The sequence below is a fragment of the Porites lutea genome, chromosome 7 (assembly GCF_958299795.1).
Source record: "Porites lutea chromosome 7, jaPorLute2.1, whole genome shotgun sequence".
Taxonomy (NCBI): Eukaryota; Metazoa; Cnidaria; class Anthozoa; order Scleractinia; family Poritidae; genus Porites; species Porites lutea.
In genome coordinates, this window is record NC_133207.1 from 14,489,322 (window position 1) to 14,511,821 (window position 22,500).

Here is a 22,500-nt window from a genome sequence, read left to right on the forward strand (position 1 = left end):
TAATAAATAGACTCATTCTACCTTGTACGACATTAACAACGGTATAAGGAAACATTCAAACTTCTGCTGTTTTTCCACGGCAACGGGTGCAATCCTGAAATCATCAGTAGATGGATTCTTCTAGCTCAGTCCTGGGCCTCATCGCAAGCTACAGCCGAGAAAAGAGCACGGCAAATACAATTTGTCAACGACAACGTTGACAGTAAAAGACATCAATGGTTTTACTACGACCTTGATTATAGCAAACTGTTGTACCTCAATGGGTTACCACGACAAACCCCACGTCAACAGTGAAAAGTGACTTCAGCCACTTGAATATAAAACGGCTCTTTTAGGAACCACCAAATACAATACAAAGTCATAACCAACAGCATGATATAACCATCCTTTTCGGAAACTCCTCATTGAAAACTTGTTTTGGTTTAAACACTTCCATGTAGATAATGACATTGCGCTAAGTAATTTCAGAAGTTAATTTCACAGTGAATTGAGTACATGCAGTTGTTAAAACCTGTTGCCTCAATACCACTTTGCTAGTTTCGTGCCTTTCCGCGTTGTTTCGGGTTCTTTTAAACAAGTAAGAATTACCAAGAAATAGTGCTTGTGTACAGGAAAGAAGACATTCATATGTCATGTTGTTGTTTGCTCGTGAATCACAATAAACAGAACGAACACGAGAGTGACGCGTTACCTTTCAATTTTATAATGTTCGTACGATGTTTGTTATACTCGCAGCACCTTGAGATATTATTAGCGCTAGATATATACGTCGCCCTCGCTTTGTAACTATTAGCGCGTTTCCACTTTGCGTGAAAGCGAACTTGTTTTGCGTCGTTAGCCTATAGAACGAGGAATATTCATAATAATTATTAGCGCGTCTTTTCTTGGTGTAAAAGGCAACTTGTTTTGCGTGGTAATTGGCTTATAGAACGAGGAATATTCATAATAATTATTAACGCGTTTTTACTTGGTGTAAAAGACAACTTGTTTAGCGCTAGTTATATACGTCGCCCTCGCTTTGTAACTATTAGCACGTTTCCACTTTGCGTGAAAGCGAACTTGTTTTGCGTCGTTAGCCTATAGAACGAGGAATATTCATAATAATTATTAGCGCGTCTTTTCTTGGTGTAAAAGGCAACTTGTTTTGCGTGGTAATTGGCTTATAGAACGAGGAATATTCATAATAATTATTAGCGCGTTTCTACTTAGTGTAAAAGGCAACTTGTTTTGCGTGGTTGGCTTATAAAACGAGGAATATTCATAATAATTATTAGCGCGTTTCTACTTGGTGTAAAAGGCAACTTGTTTTGCGTGGTTGGCTTATAGAACGAGGAATATTCATAATAATTATAGTGCGCTTTTACTTGGTGTAAAAGCGAACTTGTCATTGCGTGGTTGGCTTATAGAACGAGGAATATTCATAATAATTATTAGCGCGTTTCTACTTGGTGTAAAAGCGAACTTGTTTTGCACCAATAGAACCATTGGAATGGCATCATTTTCCATTGGTACAAATCGTACCATTGGTACCAATGGACCACTGGAATTGCCCTGTACCCAGCCAGGTCACATGGGAAAATAATCAAAGTCCCCTTAATGAGATGCATATTCACCAACAGAACCATTGGAATGACACCCTTTTCTATTGGTACCATTGGTACCAATGGACCATCAGTTTGACGAATCGTATCCGTTTGTGTATATTGGACATGTGTGGATGACGGCACACGGCACGTTTATTTTAAAACCTAGACTTCCTCTTCTTACAGTAAGCCGTCTCACATTTGTATTTGAAGACAAAAAACCATTCGAGTGGTCCAGCTGCGTTTCCCAATATTTAAACCGAGTGGAGAGGAAAAGAAGGGCATAAGCACCAAACTATAACATTAACTGACTGGTGAGGTATGTGTGAGATACTTTATTTTCACGTGTTTTGTTTATAACAAAGCGGTGTTTTGTACGTGGTGAACGGAGAAGTTTAAGTCCCTGAGGAAGACAACGAGGAAAATACGGTTCTTTTTTCGATCTTTTCAGTTTTAGGTCCCACTATCTCAGAAAGGCTCAAAGACTCAATACTTTATTTAACAGTTGCCTTTCAGGGATGGTTTTCTATGCTTAGAACATGTTTGATGCCATTTTTCATCAAAGAACACAGATTCTCGCTCGTTAATCCATGTATATGCTTTATCGCTTTAAGTTAGCTACACTGGAGTACCTCTTTACAAGTTTGAGTATTTGAGATGAAAATTTGATGTGATCCATGTTTCAATGACATGGGAGTTGTCATGTATCTCCCTTAGTTGCCTCGATTATGATAAAGTTTGAACAAATTCTATGGGAGCATTTTGGAAATATTTCAAAACAAAATTTTAAGGATCATAAAAACAGTGGATAAACATGCTATCGCCATCATTGGCTATAATAAGTAAAGGGAAAATGATGAGGTCTGGAAAAATGCAGTTTCATCTGACAGTGGTTTGATTCCATTTGAAACAGTGTATGAAAAACGAGGAGGATTGCTTTGGTCGATTGGGCGGAAGAAGAATTTGGTTAGCTTGCGTTTGGCTGCCTTTTTACCATTTTTGTATGTAATTTGGTCCATGCCTACAAATTTCACGATAGTATGTTTATAGAACCACTCAATATTAAAAAAAATTAATAATCCCGAGATCACACCTTCAGAAAGGCTCAAAGACCCAATAGTTTATTCAACAGTTTCCTTTCAGGGATAGTTTTCTATGTTTAGACATTTTTGATCCCTGTCATTGCTGAAATCGGATTTTATTTTTAATTGTATCCGCTAGTTTAGATTGCAGACAATTCGCAGCTCTCAAGCGAAAGAAACTGATATCGGATGCTGACGTATCTCGACTAAAAAAGACCACTTTAAAGCTGCCCGTCTTTATCATTGCATTAACCTACGAATACATCCGCTCCTCATTGCTTCTTGCCTGGCGATCAAGCTACCAATGCGCTTGTTGAAAATGTAATTTGCTATCAATTTGCTCTTCCATGTTAAACCAAAAATCAAAAGTAAAAAGGTAAAAAATAATAATAAAAATAATAACCTGTGACTATCATAGGACAAGAAAATTTGCCTAACCTTGTTTATTTATTTAAATTTTTTAGAAGTTTGACTACTTCGTGAATTGGTATGATTGGCAGAAAATAAAAAATAAAAAATAGCCAGTTTTAATAAATTATAAAGGCATTTTGGTAAATTATAAACAGAAGCTCGTCCACACGTATCCGGGTATTTTTGGAAACGGAAACTTTATCTCCGCTCTCTGAAAAATACGCTTCCACACGTAGCCGTTTTCAAAGTTTACGCCCAGGTGGTGTGCGAACTACGATCGCCAAGCATCATGGGCGGTATTCAAAATCTGATCATTTGTGTCAAGGTGGCGTGGGGTGAACATCTCGACTGCGGAGTGAATATTCGTTAATTACGCTGTAGATATATACCATTTTGCTTTGAATCTCTTCCGGAAGCTCTTGAAAAAGAAAGTCAGTCCAATTCTGTGGGAAAAAACAGTCTCATTCCGTTGATAAGTGTATTCTGGTGTATTTTGTTCGTAATCACTTGCATCCTGTTTGCTGCTGTTTACTGACCGAGAAAAGTCGGCACATTTACGCTTTGTTCAATGCTTCAATCATGAAAAGCACTGGAGGTAGGACCCGCGGTTCGCCGAAAATTTTGAATTCGCCGTGAAATCAGTGCAACTAGTGCTAAGAGGTACTGATATGCATAGCTGTGACATAATCATAATACTAGGAGCTTCTTCAGAATACCCGGCCACGGTATTTAAACACAGTGAGCTTATTTTGTTTTGTCATTCAGCATTGCAAGATGTTCACTTGCTAGCTGTAATAAGAGAATCGAAGTTGAAGGGGTTATCTTTTCAAGGACTTGTTTCTCTGTTAGCACCAAGTCTGCATTCTGCAGTCTGCAGGGAATCACATGTATGACTGCAATTTTATTATGCTTTTTTTAGTCCTATTACAAAAACAGACATTCCTACATCAGAGTACCTACATCATGATGTATTCATGATGTATTCCTACATCAGCCTATTTATATACCAATTTCGAACATTTCATGCTCACCTAATGCTATTGTTTGGAGGAACCAGCCGCCGCTGCCCCGCTATTTTGTGATCAGCTTGTGATTACAACAGTAACACTTCCAGTGACATGTCACATTGGTCTTCGCGAGGCTACATTTTCCCATGAAAACATGCCGGTTGTGATTCGGAAAAAGTATCACAAAACGTGGGGCGCGTTGGGGAGCGATAAAAAATTAGCGTAGAACAAGGTTTGTAGAAACACTTAAAACTATCTTCTACTTTCGACGGGTAATATAATGAAAATTATAGCTTCTTAAAAACCGGGTTCAAATTTCATGCTCTTACAGGAGGAATATTCGGGCTCCTCGTTTTAGATTGAAATGAAGAATATTGATTTGTTTTTCTTCACAGGAAAAATCTAAACAAATATTAGCTTATGAAATCGAGAAAAACGATCTAAGGAAAGAACTGTATCTATTGAAAAATAAAGCATATAACCTGCGAAATTTCTCGACCTTCGCCGCCATCTTGAAAATTTGGAATCCACAATGCATCGCAATCGTAGTGCGCACACCACCGGGTTTACGCCCATCCTCACAATTCAAAAACGATGGAAAAACGATAGCAACTCGTGGCATATGATTTATGACATCATGGTATTCGAAAACCTCCCGTTTTCGTCCGTCTACACGTAAACAAGAAGCAAACGTATTCAAAAGTCTCCACTTTGGAAAGCATGTTGATAAGATGCATTCTCGGTAACTGTTGTCACCGGATACTGTTGTCATCGATAGGCCAAACCGGAGAAAACAAAACAAAACATACCAAATCAAACAACAACAAAAAATCTTCGTTCTTAAATAACAACGGATTCATGTGAACGGGGCCAAAGTATTGCCTGAAACAAGGGCGCCTTTTTTCATTAATATGTATATACTTCTTGGCAATTCTTTTTGTCATTTTTTTTATCTCCATGGAAAGTGGCCCGACAGTATTGCTTAGTTTTCAGCCTAATTGTATACGTTATTGACCAAGCGTAAGCTCATGATGGCTTGGCAGTGGGGATTTGCCAAGTTCTTTCTTTGCTTTTTTGTGTTTTGATCCGGGGTTTTGATAATCATTCTTTAGAATCCAAAAAGAGCAAAATTATTGAATATCACAACAGGAGGGAATGGTTTTAGTATCATAGCACCACCTGTAAGTTCAAACGTTCATTTCAATGATCACGATTAACAGAGGATAACATCTAAAGTTAAAACAACCTCCTACGATTCTAAGCTGTTTTGTTCTGGCTTTTCACAAGCGTGACCGAGGATTTGAACTCGGGACGAGAACAAGTCCAGCTGGCCGGAAGGGGGGGGGGGGGGGGGACCTCGTGACTACAAGGCCGCGGGCGCTCCTAATTGCTCTGCCACGCTGCTTCCACTGTTAAAACCACCTCTTACTGCTACACCAGTACTGTTACACCACTACTTTTTCGTAATATAATTTGTTCTACAGGAAAGTATCATTTTTTTTTTCACTGAGTCGGCCACTTTGTTCATCCACAAAAATGTTTAAACTTCTAAAGGATATACTGAAAGAATAAATCAAAGTGACACTTCCACCAAAATAAATAAATAAATAAATAAATAAATAATATTGCTTTACAGATATTTGACAGTTTTGACCACAGGAAAAGGTTTTGATAATCACACTTTAGGATTCTATCACGGACTCCAAAGTTAGACCAAAACTACAGCTGTATCAATTAAAAAAAACGAAAAACAAAGTCTCGATCTTAGTTTTAGTATAGTTAGTGCAAAATTATCAATTCTATTTAGTTTAAAGTTCCATCTGAATGTTCACAATTCAAGTAAAAACTAGCCAGTTGTTAGAACAGCAGCTCCCTTCCATCATACGCGATTAGCAACCCGGTGAATCACAGACGCCCACGGTTCTCCGACTATAGACGGGCTAAGTCAAAAGAAACTGTTATAATCTATAATAATCAACCAACTAAATGGAGAGCTCTTTTTTTTTTTTCACAGAGTGGGCCACCTTTTTCATCTAAAACTGAATACATTTTCTAGGTTGTGAAGAAAATTGAATTTTTAAAAACATTGACGCTTCCACATGTAAATCAGTGTTAAACCAGATTAATCTATGAGGTATTTTGACAATTTTCACAGCTTGAAAGAGTTTAAGTTATATCTGGAGTATTTTACAAAATGTTTGCGTTTATAATATGCATATTATTCTTGTCATTTAAGAAAGACATATCTTTTGTTTGATATCTCCGCTGGAAAATTGCCTAATAACTGTTGTATATTCCCTTACTGAGTGTTGCCAGTTATTTATGCGCTCTTGACTAAGCGATGGAGCAATATCACTCTGGTTATTGGGCGTGTTCTTCTTTTAACGCTGTAAAGGAGTAAGGCTAATATTCAGCGATCTTGACCGAACTGGCTTGATCTACTATACAAAGGGCAAAGCAGTTGATCCTCAGCGGGCTTGATAGGCCTGCCTTGCCTAATTAAGTTGGGTTAACCTGAGATCAGGCCCAATTTGAGCGGTTCTCATACATTCTTCTCTGACGGCTACCCGTTTCGTCTTGCCTGCCGGAATGTTATTACAAAACGAAACGAAAATTGAGCCTGATCTCAGGTTAAAGTTGGGTAGCCAATCGGTACGTAGCCCGCAGGATTCGCTTCACCCTGTCACTCATAAGGCTCATAAGTACCGGAGCAAGCGATACAATAAAAAAAGAAAAAAAAACAGTAATCGGCTCCTGACACTGACAAAGGGGGAAGGGGTCTAACAAATATGATGACTTTTATACTTTGGTATAAGTCGACTACAAAGAGAGTTGCATGGTAATTGCTCAATTAAGAAATCGTGTATAAATGTCTGAAGATCACTATTTTTAACTGCGAGTTACATGAGAAAATGACGTTTAAATGCTGAAATACACGAAACGTTGTTTTTCATTAACATTATATCCATGCGATAAGTGACGTTTCAAAACTTAAACTTTCTGTTTTTGTATTTAAAGTCCTAAACTATTTTCCTCGTCCAACTGCATTTCTCAAGATTTAAACACTGTTAAAGAAAACCGCTTAATACTATCCGTCTTTAAAGAGACCATTGCACACTAAGCCTGCGAATACAACCGCTCTTCATTGCTCCTTGCCTCGCAATCAACCTGCCACCTTCTTTAAAATGTTCTTTGTCTATAATCATAAACCTCCCTGTTCTTTCAATAAACAAAACTGAAATGTCATGAACATGACGTTACCTGGAACTGACAAGAGAGAGAAAAAAATTTGGTTTAAAACCGTTGCTTAGAGTTAAAATAATAAAAATGACATTTACGTGCTAAAATACAACATAATGTTTTTATCAACATATATTTATGGGATTAGTCACGTTTATTTCAAAAGATAGACTTACTTTTCTTACACTAAGCCAAATTTTGTGTCACTGCATCTGTATTTAAAGTCCCAGAGGCTGTTCGGGTGGTCCAACTGGGTTTCCCTGCAAGATTTAAACAGTGACCGCGAGTAAAAGAAAGGCACAAGCCGGCCAATCTGTCACATAAACGGACTGGTGAGGTATGTAGAAGCCTTATTTTAACGCGTTTTATTTATAAGAAAAGCGGTGCTTTGTGGTGAACGGAGAGGTTTACAATAAGTCACTGAGGAAGTCAACGAGGAAAATAATGTAATTCAGTTTTCGATTTTTCAGTTTAGGTACCACCATTTCAGAAAGGCTCAAACACCCAATAGTTTGTTTAACAGCTTCCTTTCAGTGATACTTTTCTATGCTTAGAACATGTTTGATCCTATTCATCAAAGAGGACAGATTCTCCCGCGGGAATCCACATGCTTTATTGCTTTAAGTTGGCTAGACTGGATATTTACCACGTCGGCAATAACAAAGATATCAGAACTGACCAGTTACCACAGCCCTACTATAAAAAGGTGAAAATTTGTTGTGATCTTTGTTTCATTGACATGGGAGTTGTCATGTACCTCCCTTAGTTGCCTCGATTATGGCAAAGTTTGAACAAATGCTATGAGAGCATTTTGGAAACATTTTGAACGAAGTTTTAAGGGTCATAAAAACGGTGGATAAACATGCTATCGACTTCATTGGCTAATATGTAAAGGAAACAATGATGAGATCTGGAAATGCAGTTTCATCTCATAGTGGTTTGATTTCATTTGAAACAGTGTACGAAAAAAGAGGAGGATTAATTTGCTTCGGCTGATTGCGAGAAAGAGAAATTTGATTGGCTGATTCAGCTGCTTTTATTTACCATTCTTGTATGTAATTTGGTCCACGCCTACAAATTTCACAATAATTTAAGAACCACTTGATATTAAAAAAAAAACAAAACAAAAAATAATTGAAATAATTAAGAATCCCGAGATTAGATATCAGTTTATATTGCCTCCAAGTTTCAAGAACATTGAAATCAAGGAAGGCCATTAAATGGGCTTCAAATGTCATATTTTCCCCCAGATGTTGTGTTCACAAGTGAGCTCCCTGTTAGATCATCAAAATAATTTGATCAAATATGAAGAAATGTGAAAAAAAATAACACACAAACTGCGGTTACAAACATCAGAAATAACAAAAGCATTGTATAACTGACTTTTATAATACAGTCAACTCTCTCGTAAGCGACCACCCTTGGTGCTCAACAAAGTGGTCGCTTACGGGAGGTGGGCGTCTATGGGAAAAATCCAGAAAAAAACTCAAACTGAAATGATTAACGTAATTACACAAAGTTATAATCTTACAAGCAAAATGAGGCAAATAGAGAATTGCTTCAGTTCCGTTCCAGCGTGCAGTTCCTTATCCTCCTAAAAATAGCTTCGTCTCCCACCGATCATTCCGTGTCATATTTTTCGGACTTATTATTCAGTAATGACGGTACGATCAGGTGATTTGACTTGATGAGCTCTTTATATTCATTTCATGTACTAGTTTTATATCTTACGCTGGAAAGATCTGCCAAACAGTGTACATTAGCAAAGGTAGGTTCCTGTTTACACGTGTTATTGTCGAATACCATATAATTTGCATAAAGCTGCAGTGCACGGTTTGTTTTTCTAGCCTTTTGATAAAAATTGACAACGTTTGCTTGCAAACAAAAACCCCTGATCAAGAGCCATTATGGCTCTTAAATGTGATCGAACATGATTGCTATTTTTGGGTGTACATATGAGGTTATCAACTCGATGTAAGATTTTGTTCACTCTTGGGCTGTTTGCAAATTATTTTTCTCTAAAAACACGTAGCCTTTCCCTCAAAAGTCACATGAATGTGCTATTTGCTCTAAAGTTAACTGAATTGTGGAATACAAGTTTATTGTTTGATTTAAAATTATAAATATATAATGGGAGCCTCGCTTTTAGCCCTGGCTACACACATGTCCAATATACACAAACGGATACGATTCGTCAAACTGATGGTCCATTGGTACCAATGGTACCAATAGAAAAGGGTGTCATTCCAATGGTTCTGTTGGTGAATATGCATCTCATTAAGGGGACTTATTTTCCCATGTGACCTGGCTGGGTACAGGGCAATTCCAATGGTCCATTGGTACCAATAATACGATTTGTACCAATGGAAAATGATGCCATTCCAATGGTTCTATTGGTGCAAAACAAGTTCGCTTTTACACCAAGTAGAAACGCGCTAATAATTATTATGAATATTCCTCGTTCTATAAGCCAACCACGCAATGACAAGTTCGCTTTTACACCAAGTAAAAGCGCACTATAATTATTATGAATATTCCTCGTTCTATAAGCCAACCACGCAAAACAAGTTGCCTTTTACACCAAGTAGAAACGCGCTAATAATTATTATGAATATTCCTCGTTCTATAAGCCAACCACGCAAAACAAGTTGTCTTTTACACCAAGTAAAAACGCGTTAATAATTATTATGAAAATTCCTCGTTCTATAAGCCAACCACTCAAAACAAGTTGCCTTTTACACTAAGTAGAAACGCGCTAATAATTATTATGAATATTCCTCGCCTTTTGTCTACAAGCCAACCAGGCAAAACAAGTTGCCTTTTACACCAAGAAAAAACGCGCTAATAATTATTATGAATATTCCTCGTTCTATAAGCCAACCACGCAAAACAAGTTGCCTTTTACACCAAGTAGAAACGCGCTAATAATTATTATGAATATTCCTCGTTTTATAAGCCAACCACGCAAAACAAGTTGCCTTTTACACTAAGTAGAAACGCGCTAATAATTATTATGAATATTCCTCGTTCTATAAGCCAATTACCACGCAAAACAAGTTGCCTTTTACACCAAGAAAAGACGCGCTAATAATTATTATGAATATTCCTCGTTCTATAGGCTAACGACGCAAAACAAGTTCGCTTTCACGCAAAGTGGAAACGCGCTGATAGTTACAAAGCGAGGGCGACGTATATATCTAGCGCTAAACAAGTTGTCTTTTACACCAAGTAAAAACGCGTTAATAATTATTATGAATATTCCTCGTTCTATAAGCCAATTACCACGCAAAACAAGTTGCCTTTTACACCAAGAAAAGACGCGCTAATAATTATTATGAATATTCCTCGTTCTATAGGCTAACGACGCAAAACAAGTTCGCTTTCACGCAAAGTGGAAACGCGCTAATAGTTACAAAGCGAGGGCGACGTATATATCTAGCGCTAATAATATCTCAAGGTGCTGCGAGTATAACAAACATCGTACGAACATTATAAAATTGAAAGGTAACGCGTCACTCTCGTGTTCGTTCTGTTTATTGTAATTCACGAGCAAACAACAACATGACATATGAATGTCTTCTTTCCTGTACACAAGCACTATTTCTTGGTAATTCTTACTTGTTTAAAAGAACCCGAAACAACGCGGAAAGGCACGAAACTAGCAAAGTGGTATTGAGGCAACAGGTTTTAACAACTGCATGTACTCAATTCACTGTGAAATTAACTTCTGAAATTACTTAGCGCAATGTCATTATCTACATGGAAGTGTTTAAACCAAAACAAGTTTTCAATGAGGAGTTTCCGAAAAGGATGCTGATATCATGCTGTTGGTTATGACTTAGAGTCTATTTGTGAGTATTGGACAACCCTCCCTGGCTAAATCTATATATTAAACATTGTAAACGTTAATCTATTAAGACTTTGAAGTTAACTTATTAAACATTATAAATGTTAATCTATTAAGACTTTGAAGTTAACTTATTAAACATTGTAAATGGTAATCTATTAACACTTTGAAGTTAACTTATTAAACATTGTAAATGGTAATCTATTAACACTTTGAAGTTAACTTATTAAACATTGTAAATAGTAATCTATTAAGACTCTGAAGTTAACTTTTGTAAATGGTAATCTATTAAGACTTTGAAGTTAACTTATTAAACATTGCGAACCTTTTTTGATTGACAAGTTAACTATACTAACTTTACGTTGTAAAACCTATTTGATTGACAACTTGACAAATGGATTAATTACAACGTACCTTGCTTTTACGCCGTAAATATCCACGACGTAACGTGTAGCTAAAATTTATTTTACGTCGTAACGCGAACCTCCTCGTTTACGTCGTAATTTCAAGTAGAGTTATGATTGCGACCTAACGTGTCATGCTACATGTAATCACGTCGTGATATATTTGAAGACTTTTAATAAGGACGGGACGGGATGACCTTCAAAGTACAGTGAAGGATAATAGATTTCACGCCGTAAAATAGACGTTATTATATTTTACGACGTAACGATGCGAGTACAAGGTTTACGTCGTAAATTTTACGACGTGATACCTGACTGGGGAAGTTGACCACCTGGACGTGAAAAAGGTGTCAGAAAGTCAAAAATGTGCTCAAAGTGTTTTGAGCAGTAATGAACGCCATAGTCAAAAGAGCGCTCTTCAAAAGATCATCGCTCGAGGGGTGTTTGTTTGCAAGAAAACGATTTATGTGTTTACTCGTGTATTTGCGAACTGATTTAGTGTCAGTTGAGAGCGAGATGCCTTCTAGCCCCAGGGCAACAGGCTAAACGCGTGTCTACTCGTTTGACAGTTTGCTATTGCCATGCTATATGCATCGCTTGTCAAACGTGAAACGCTTTCCAACAGGCATCAGCTGGGTGGTGAAAAATAACTTAATGTTACACATTTTAAAAGAAACTTAATTTTTAGATATATTCGTATATTAGGATCCAAGAGTCAACTGAGCCCGAGCCACGAAGCAGTCCAGTAACTCATCGCGTTTTTCTTGACAACTCTAACTGCACCGAACAGGCTTCTCAGTCGCCTAACATGTCACGATCTCCATCTCGACTCTTTGATTCAGACAACCCTGGCGAAACAAGACTTTATTTAAACGTTGGCGGGCAAAAACACGAAACATTTGTCAGTACATTGGCCAGCATTCCGGACACACGTCTTGCATGGATAGCTGAAAGTGCTATGGAGGATCCAAGACCGCTTGGGCAAAAGCGCGAGTTTTTCTTCGATCGGAATCCCGCTGTCTTTACTCATATTCTGAATTTCTACCGCACAGGCAAGCTTCATTGTCCAAGAGATGTCTGCGGGCCGCTCTTTGAAGAAGAGCTTATCTTTTGGGGGTTGGATGAAAAACAGATGGAGACTTGCTGCTGGGCCAATTACGAAGAACATCGAGATGCCGAAGAAAAGTTTAAAGGATTTTCCCGAGAAGAAGATCAAGATTCCGAATTTGAAGATATCGACAGTGGCTCTGGTGATATTGAAATACCAAGCAGCGGAAGTGAAATATGCAGCGAATCCCGCCGACTTGGGGTCCATTGCACAAGACTTTTTTGGCAAACGATCAAAAAGAAAATCTGGAAAACATTTGACGACCCTTACTCGTCAAAGTTGGCCAGGGTAAGGTTGACAGTAAATAACACATAATCACCCTTTATAATGTATTGAGGATTAATCTTTCACAAACCAGCATCATAGTACCCCTCATGGTCGTGTTTGACAAACCCCCATAATTTGAAGAAATCTTTTGGAAGAAATCTTTTGACGCCTTTGAAATTAAAATGAATAACTAGGGGGGAACCGAAGTAAACTTACTACAGAGCGAAAGTCGCCTCAGTGTCATCTAAACACCCCCTTACCTGTAATTGTTCCTAATACTATCAGCAATTGTTCCTAATGTTACTTACGATCGTTCCTTATGATACCCGAATTGTTCGTAATGTTACCCTCAATTGTTCCTTATGTTATCCGCAATTGTTCCTTATGTTATCCGCAATTGTTCCTAATGTTACCCACAGTTGTTCCTAATGCTACCCACAGTTGTTCTTTATGTTACCCGCAGTTGTTCCTAATGTTACCCGCAATTGTTTCTTGTTACCCGCAATGGTTCCTTATGCTATTCGCGATTGTTCCTTATGTTACCCGCAATTGTTTCTTGTTCCTAATGTTACCCACAGTTGTTCCTTATGTTACCCACAGTTGTTCCTTATCTTACCCGCAATTGTTCCTTATGTTATCCGCAATTGTTCCTAATGTTACCCACAGTTGTTCCTTATGTTACCCGCAGTTGTTCCTAATGTTACCCGCAATTGTTTCTTGTTACCAGCAACTGTTCCTTATGTTACCCGCAATTGTTCCTAATGTTACCCACAGTTGTTCCTTATGTTACCTGCAGTTGTTCCTAATGTTACCCGCAATTGTTTCTTGTTACCCGCAATTGTTCCTTATGTTACCCGCAATTGTTTTTTGTGTTATTCGCAATTGTTCCTAATTTTACCCGCAATTGTTCCTAATGTTACTCACGATCGTTCCTTATGATACCCGAATTGTTCCTAATGTTACCCGCAATTGTTCGTTATGTTATTCGCAATTGTTCCTAATGTTACTCACAGCTGTTCTTTATGTTACCCGCAGTTGTTCCTAATGTTACCCGCAATTGTTTCTTATGTTACTCGCGATTGTTCCTTATGTTACCCGCAATCGTTCCTTATGTTACCCGCAATTGTTCCTAATGTTACCCACAGTTGTTCCTTACGTTACCCGCAATTGTTCCTTATGTTATCCGCAATTGTTCCTAATGTTACCCACAGTTGTTCCTTATGTTACCGGCAATTGTTCCTAATGTTACCCTTAGTTGTTCCTAATGTTACCCGCAATTGTTCCTGATGCTACCCACAGTTGTTCCTTATGTTACCCGCAATTGTTCCTAATGTTACCCGCAATTGTTCCTTATGTTATCCGCAATTGTTCCTAAAGTTACCCACAGTTGTTCCTTATGTTACCCGAAATTGTTCCTAATGTTACCCGCAATTGTTCCTTATGTTATCCGCAATTGTTCCTAATGTTACCCACAGTTGTTCCCTATGTTACCCGCAATTGTTCCTGTTACTCACAATCGTTCCTTATACCCGCAATTGTTCCTAATGTTACCCGCAATTGTTCCTTATGTTATCCACAATTGTTCCTAAAGTTACCCACAGTTGTTCCTTATGTTACCCGAAATTGTTCCTCATGTTACCCACAGTTGTTCCCTATGTTACCCGCAATTGTTCCTGTTACTCACAATCGTTCCTTATACCCGCAATTGTTCCTAATGTTACCCGCAATTGTTCCTTATGTTATCCGCAATTGTTCCTAAAGTTACCCACAGTTGTTCCTTATGTTACCCGAAATTGTTCCCTATGTTACCCGCAATTGTTCCTGTTACTCACAATCGTTCCTTATACCCACAATTGTTCCTAATGTTGCCCGCAATTGTTCCTTATGTTACCCGCAATTGTTCCTAATGTTACCTGCAGTTGTTTTTAATGTTACCCGCAATTGTTTGTTTTGTTACCAGCAATTGTTCCTGATGTTACCCACAATTGTTCTTAATGTCACGCACAATTGTTCCTTATCTTACCCGTAATTGTTCCTAATGTTACCCCCACATGTTCCTTAAGTTACCCGCAATCGTTTCTTGTTACCCGTAAGAGCTGCAGCGAGAAGAGCTCAACCGAGTAGAAGCATCACTTTGTTTGCTCTAAAACTGACAAATTTCTAACAGCTCATGGTCTAGTTTTTCAAACGGATTTTGCACGACGTTCTATCCATTGTGGCTGTCTCTAGTTGGGTCAAACTTATGACCAAGGTCAAATTTAGAAGGATTTGAATGGAGTAACCAGAGCATAGTATCTCAGAGGTAATTCTCTTAACATGCTGACTCTCGGCAAGGAAACATTTCTCGTCTTGCTCTCGACAAATCCCATAATTTAAAAACTTCAAAACTTTGACACATACCTCTTAGAACTCCATTCCTCTTGTAACACTTAACAGGATATCTGTATAGCAGTGCGCATTATTTTATTTTATGTTGTAACTCCATCGTAACATTAAACACCATAAAGACCCTCTATCAGCCCCATGTACTGAGGAAATTCGGATTCCGGAAAAATTTTGCTAGTGGAATCCAGAATCCTGGGCTTAAGAATTTGGAATACAGCTCAAGGAACCTGGAATCCCACAGACCAATGGAATTCAGAATCTAAGTTCTGAATCCACTACCTGGAATCCGGAATACACGCCGTGGAATCCGGAATTCAAGACTGTTTTGGATTTCCCTTAAATGGTTCGACTCTTTATAGGCTAGATGTATTCGTTGCTGAGGTATTTCGTCAAATTTCTGGAGTAGTTACCATTAGCAGGAACCCATTCTGAACACTTCCCATAAGTCTGTTTTTGTATAGCCCCGTAAAATTTACTTTATGACCGTATTTTTCTTTGTTATTCTTTAGGTTTTTGGCTTCATCACTCTTATTTTTAACGTGGCGGCTGTGACACAGTTTTGTCTTCTGACGCTAGATTACTTCAGCGATAAATTGTCCACACAGTACCAAGTCCTGTTTATTATTGAATGCATTGCGGTATCCTGGTTCACGTTGGATATTGCAATACGCTTTCTTTGCTGCCCAGATCGAGTCTGCTTCCTGAAAACTCTTCAAAACTGGGCTGACTTTGTTGCTATAATACCCTTCTACTTGGTTATTCTGACACCCTACGACGAAGTCATCAGAAATTTCAGCATCTTATACGTCCTTCGCATGATCGGCACTTTTCGTCCGTTAAAATCCTCCTACGTTATTCAAGTATTCACTCAGACACTTCGAGCAAGTTCACGCGAGTTGTACTTTCTCATCTTTATTTTGGGTTTAGAGGTACTAGTGTACGGCAGTCTCGCTTACTACTCGGAAAGAAACGTGCCCGAGACTAAATTCACAAACATTCCAATCTCGTTCTGGTGGGCACTGGCCATCATAACAACTGTGGGATATGGCGATATGTTTCCGACAACACTTCCAGGCAAGTTGGTGGGATGCGTTTGCGCTATAAGTGGTGTTCTTATGATAGCATTGCCAGTATCTGTTGTGGCAAGTAACTTTACATTCTATAATTCACACGCAAAGGTTAAGCTTAAGCTGCCTTCACGAGGACAGAAAAACATGGTGCACAACGCCCTGTTTGCACCACAAACAAGCGTTGGTGTTGCTTCGCCCGACGGCGTCAATGGCCGAAGCCGTTATTCGTCGCTCGTTTCAACAGGAATTGAAATGAATATAATAAATTGTAACAAGAAATGTCCTGGCGAGGAAAATGAACCACTCACCAATCACGAGCCAGACCAGAATCGGAGGTTCGCAAGACGTTCGGCGCATTTCTCGTTATCGCATCCGGAACTCCCCGAAGGAGATAGCGAACCGGAGGATATTGATAGGGCAAACAATGGAAACAATTTGCAAGCTACCAATAGCAACTTACCGAACATTTGATTCAGCTGAGAATGATATGAATAAGATCAGCGTTCTACCAATCCTCCTCAAAACAGGCCTGGAGAAGCGACTAATGGCAAATCATAGGCCGCATTTATACGGAGAAAACGTGTCCCGAGTAAAGGGTCACTTTCGCCTATCCGAGCTATCCTGGGCGAGCCAACTTTTCCTACATTTCTTTACAAAACTTGGCAAAACATTTACATGAGAAACAGGATGTTGGCTCGGCTAGAAGGTAACCCGTCTAGCCGGGTCAACTTTTCTCTATATAACATTTTAGCCCGCCTGCCTCGGTCAAGGCGAGACAATACCGACCTTAAGTTTAGGTGGACGGCGCCATAGAGGACGGTGACTTTGGCCGCGACAGCTTGGGGAGGGACGACGTCGACTTAGCGAGTGAATCAAGCTTTAAGTTTCAGTAGAGGTGACGGTCGACGACGTTTCTTAACTTTATTGAATGTTTGAGAATGAGTTCCCTGAAAGAGATCCGAGAGCTTTTGGTGTACTTTTATAATTATGATGGTGTCATATCAGTTGAGAAATTCGTTCCCTTGTACGACGAAATCTAGTTGAGCCCTCTTTTGCTCGAAAGTGAATGTTCGTCGCTCCATTGAACCCATTTGCGATCACGTATTGCCAAATCTTCGCACGCTCCACAGTTCTTACGGCTGGTAATCGAGCCTAAACAGCTCAGGGCTTGAAGCGGTAGGGCTCACTTCCAAGAACTTCTTTAGCAAGCTGATCATGAATATCGTGATCTACGGTCCACTCCATCTTCATTAAAATAAGAACAAATTATTAAATACGATTTGCAAGTTGCGCGCAAAAATAAACAAGTTCCTTCATCCTGCTTTATACAGGGCTTTATTTTGTCGAATAAATGGTAACAATTAACACACAATTTCATTTGGCCTACAACTTAAGCAGAAAAAATAAACTAAAAACTTCGTGAATGAAGAAAAGGGTAAAAGCCGATGTTCAGATGGTGAGAGAGTACTTAAATGTGATTATTTTATCGCTGGGACTTCTAATCCTGCAGTTGTACCACTTGTTGCACAAGCTCATGTTATATTCAATCATAAAATAGTGTTGAAGTAAGTAATTGAAAAAGGTTTACCATTTGAAGTAAACTAGACACTCCAGAAAAAGATTAAAGCGGTATTCTGTTAAAATAAAGATGTTTTGAAGACGAAAACACGAATAAAAACCTCACGTTCTCGAGACACCGCCGCACTCAGCTTTCTCACCGTCGCGACATGCAGACGACGTAGGTTGGACGGCTGAGATATATGCTAATTAGCCCCAAATCGGGCAACTGTTATTTCCGATTGCCGTCCTCTACCTTACCGTCCACCCTAACTTAAGGTCTGTAATAGGGACTTTAACATCCAACGACGCGGACAGCAACGAGAACGTCAAAAAAACAATAGGTTCTATAAGCAAAACAATAACTTTGTACGTGCATCACGCTTTTTTGTACATTTCTTTGCCCTTTTTTGCACGACTACGACGCGAAAATGCCTAATTTCGCGTTTTATTGGGGACATAAACAAGCAATGACGAAATTTTATTTCTCTTTTTGAACCTTGGATATGGTCCCGAGGAATTCAATTCCAGGAGGGTTTGCCTACATTTGACAAAGTAAGTGCGTAGGAATTATTGCGATAAATACTGAAAGAACGCAAATTCACTTTTTAAGCGACGTTCTCGTTGCCGTCGCGTCGTTGGATCTTAAAGTCCCTAATTAGAGGATGGGCGAGCGCTGGTGGCTTTTGGGAAAAGGGACCACGTTTTTCTGATATCAACGCTCGCTGACGCGTTGACTCGGATGGGAGGGTGACCCTCTTACTCGGGACAACTTCTCTCCATATAAACGGAACTAATTGTTTCAAGGGTAAAGGAAAGACGACCAGAACAAGTAGTGGAATTCTCTGTGGTCTTCAATAGGCGAATAGGCACCGGAAGGAAAAATATCTTAAGCTACTCAAATGATAAAAGCATGACATCCAAATAAAGTTCTTGAAAAACCCGTAAAGTGGAAATAAATTGTTTCGCCTAACGCTTAGAACGTAGGATACTCGAAAAGGCCTTGCCTGATCGTAATGGAGTATGACGTCCATGATAGCAACCCCTCGTGATACCTCAATAAAAACACTTCAAAAGGGAAACAACCATTGCGAAGTGCTTAATATAATACTCCCTATTCATCGTCTTCTTGACAAGTCCCATTTCTATGTTCTGTTTGGATTGTTCTAAGACGTGAAAGTTTTTTTTTTTTCAAGGTAATAAAAAGCAAAACGTGTTGGCAGCTTTTTGTCTTGGTGTTTGACTGTCTTGTTCCATGTTACAGAAATTGTGCCAACTGATGGCGCCATTTAGGAATGTGAGTAATCGTTTTCGGTTTATGTTAGACTTGCCTACAAGTCGAGCTCAAATTTTTTCACGAGCACGAAGCGTGAGCGATAGATTTTTTATGTTTTCTGCGCCAAACGTGAGCGAGAGAGCAAAGCTCGACTTGTTTCCCCTGCAAAAAATCGCATTAAAAAACTTTGTGTTGCGCGTGCTCAAAACAAAACAAGTCGGTAATGTTTTTTCGCTCCGTGGCTGCCAGGAAAATCCGACCTTGGTAAAGTACCCAAATGGAGGAAGACAAAACGCCCACTAAAGTTTTGTCTTTGAATACAGGCGAGCGAAATCGAAATACAGCCCGCAAAAAAGACACAGTTTGGATCAAAACAGTTTAAGTCACGTTTCATGTGGCGTGATCGGGTTTGTTTGACGGCGCATCAGTAAAACCGTTCGTGATTGGATAAAACCAACACGGGGAAAATTCCTCCTGCAAATTTGGCGCGCTGCAAGGGATAAACGTCCTTCGCGCCGGAACCGGAAATGAGAAGCGAAGGACTTTGAGAAAGCCTCAAGATTGATGGCACCCAGTATAATTAGCGCCTGTTTACATGTTGGTAGGAGACCCCAGGTAGCTAAGGTAACCCGTTTAGGTGGGTCTACATCAGGTGTACATGATGTACCCTGGGATGGCGGGGTTTCAAAATTGCATGTAAACGCAGGTTATTTTTTTACACCACCTGAGTTGTCTACCTGACCTATCTGGGACGTCACACCTCCAAGCACACAGGCCCGAAGACTCCCCTAACCCAATATTTTGCCCTATGTTAGAAATTCGTTTTAACGTCGGGTTAAGGGCATGGGGAGGGGAAGGGTGGCGGTCACCTGAAATCTTATACTGGTCTCTTCTTCCTTCAGTTATTACAAGCTACTTTTAATGAGTATTAGTGGTATCTTTAATTATTTGTTTTGTTTTTCTCAACCAGGCGTAATAATTAGCTCAAAAATCTTGCTCTATTATGACCTGTTTGGAGGCATTATTTTAGGGTGCCTAGGCGGAGTACCTCGAGTATCCGAGAGTTACATGTAATTACCGTTAATGTGTTCAGTGCCACCGCGAACGGTCAGAGAGATTCCTTTTCTTTCGTTATTTATTGTCGAGTATTGAGCAGACTAACCTCTGAGTTAAGAAATAGGGACCAGTGAAAAGAATATTATTTCAAAACTGCTTTTTACCAGGATTTTTTTATTTGTCGCTGCCTCTAGCTTTTTTCTCTGAAATATACCGTCTATGACCCCTCTCCAGTCGTCTCTAATGATTTTACATAGGGTTATCACTTACAAGGGACCAGGACAGTAACTTAACCATGGAGACGAAACATCTCTCTGACTTCTGTCGTTAATATTCGAAAGTGTAGACAAATAACAGACAAATTAAAACGTTTCCTCACAATGAAGAAGGGTCATATACCAGAAACGTCTGTTTTTTAACAAAAACATTTGACACTTTTTTGATATCTTTTTGTGGAATATCACCTCATCAGCTATCCAAGTAGAAGTGTCACGCATCCCTGACGGTTTTTCCGTTCACCATTCAACAGAGACTTATGCTAGTTTTTTATCACTTCCAGTTCCCCTCGATCCAGCCAGGAGGAGAAGACTAGCGAGATATCAACTCCAATAGCCCACGTTTGATATATTAAAATTCTAACATGACTCCGAGGCTTTCTGGTCATTTTTCTATATTTGGTTTTGTTTTCTTTGTGCTCAACATGATTCTCTTCTGGGAATTGCGAGACAATGGAGTCGTGAAAAATTTGCAATTTTGCCTCTAAAGCCTCTGAGTCATGCTAGAATTTTGATATATCAAACGTGGGCCAGTCAAACGAGAAATTTAACGTTTACCCCGTTAGAGAGTTTTGTTCTTCTCCGCCCATTCCCACTTCGTCAGCGTTCACTAAGCATGGTCACTCTCTTCGAGAGCGTCTTCGATAGAAACAAAATGGTCACATCTTACATACGAACCCAAGGTTATTACTTGGGCGTCGCCCAACAAGAGTAATCGAGATCGCTTGTTTTGAGTCAGAGTTGCAATAGGCACGCAATACGTGCGAACGTAAACAAGCCAAGCGACACGAATGTGCCACGCGAACGTCTCGTACAAGGTAAAAAGCAGGCTAGAAAAAAAGCTCTGCAAGCAAAGTTCTTAATCCCACCTTTACGATCTCAAAAACCTTGCAACAAAGAACTTGGCACAATTCCCAACAATGCGGGGACGAAGGAATTAAAGGCGATGAACAGTTTAAAGCAACGCAAGGATAATTTTGAATTTGGAGGAAAAGATGATCTTATTCAGAAGCTTACCGTATTTTTTACCTCACCTAAAAGCCGGCCGGTTTTTTCCGAAATTTGGAAGAATTAAATCCAGGAATTAAACCATTCAAAAATATTTGGAATTTAAAACGGGTTTGGATCACACCCAAGAGTTTGAGCAATTTTCATGCTTACTGTGAGGTGTTTGCGTTCGTGAGGAATATTGTATTACAGGAAATGGCTCTGTTTTTTGACATGCGATAATTCGTTTAGCCAGATCAATTTTTTTGCCATTTCTATCCACTCGTAATTGCTTTATGTTTTGTTTGAGTTTAAGAAGTAACGAATATTTTTTAATCGTTGGTAGTATTAAACATTGAAAATCACACTGTGAAATTGACGGGTTGGGTTTATAGCCAAGAGTTTGACAAAATTTTTGCCCTCAGTTATCGAGAGCTAAAGATGTCACGCAATGTTTCAGTGAGGGAAATGACATGCGATGAGTGGCCACATATAAAGTATTACAGCAGTTTGATAATTTTATTGGAGCTAACTGATGTTAGACTATTACTTTTAACATTGAATGATGCATAATTTCAATGCATATGTTCGGAAAGGAGGTGATTTCTAAAAAAAATATTATTGCGAAAACTGAACCCACAAACAAGTTGCATTCTTTCACTCTTTAAAACCGTAAAGGGGGCAAAGTCCAACATCTTCACGTGCAAACTGCGTGCGTGACAGTTATTTTTGAAACCCTTGGGTTAATTACGTCGATTTCTCTCATACACGAACCCCGAAAGCAGCTAATTCCAAAGCTTTTACGTGCAAACTGCGTGACAAGACAACTCACAGTAGGGGCCTGAACATAATATATAGATTTAGCCAGGGCTAAAAGCGAGGCTGCCATTAAGAAATCTATGATTTAAATCAAACAATAAACTTGTATTCCACAATTCAGCTAAC

The 22,500-nt window shown here is 39.1% G+C and overlaps 2 protein-coding genes across 3 annotated transcripts in view; both read left to right on the plus strand.

Annotated features, from left to right (window-relative positions):
• LOC140944987 (L-asparaginase-like) overlaps positions 1–22,500 on the plus strand; it is a 255,222-nt gene that overhangs the window by 172,380 nt on the left and 60,342 nt on the right. The gene's annotated exons all lie outside the window — the stretch shown is intronic.
• Positions 1,813–16,875, plus strand: LOC140943268 (voltage-gated potassium channel KCNC1-like). Its single transcript, XM_073392336.1, has 4 exons — positions 1,813–1,902; positions 7,548–7,660; positions 12,280–12,970; positions 15,844–16,875. Exons 3-4 carry the CDS (start codon positions 12,383–12,385, stop codon positions 16,873–16,875), a joined length of 1,620 nt encoding a protein of 539 aa, XP_073248437.1. The 5' UTR covers positions 1,813–1,902; positions 7,548–7,660; positions 12,280–12,382.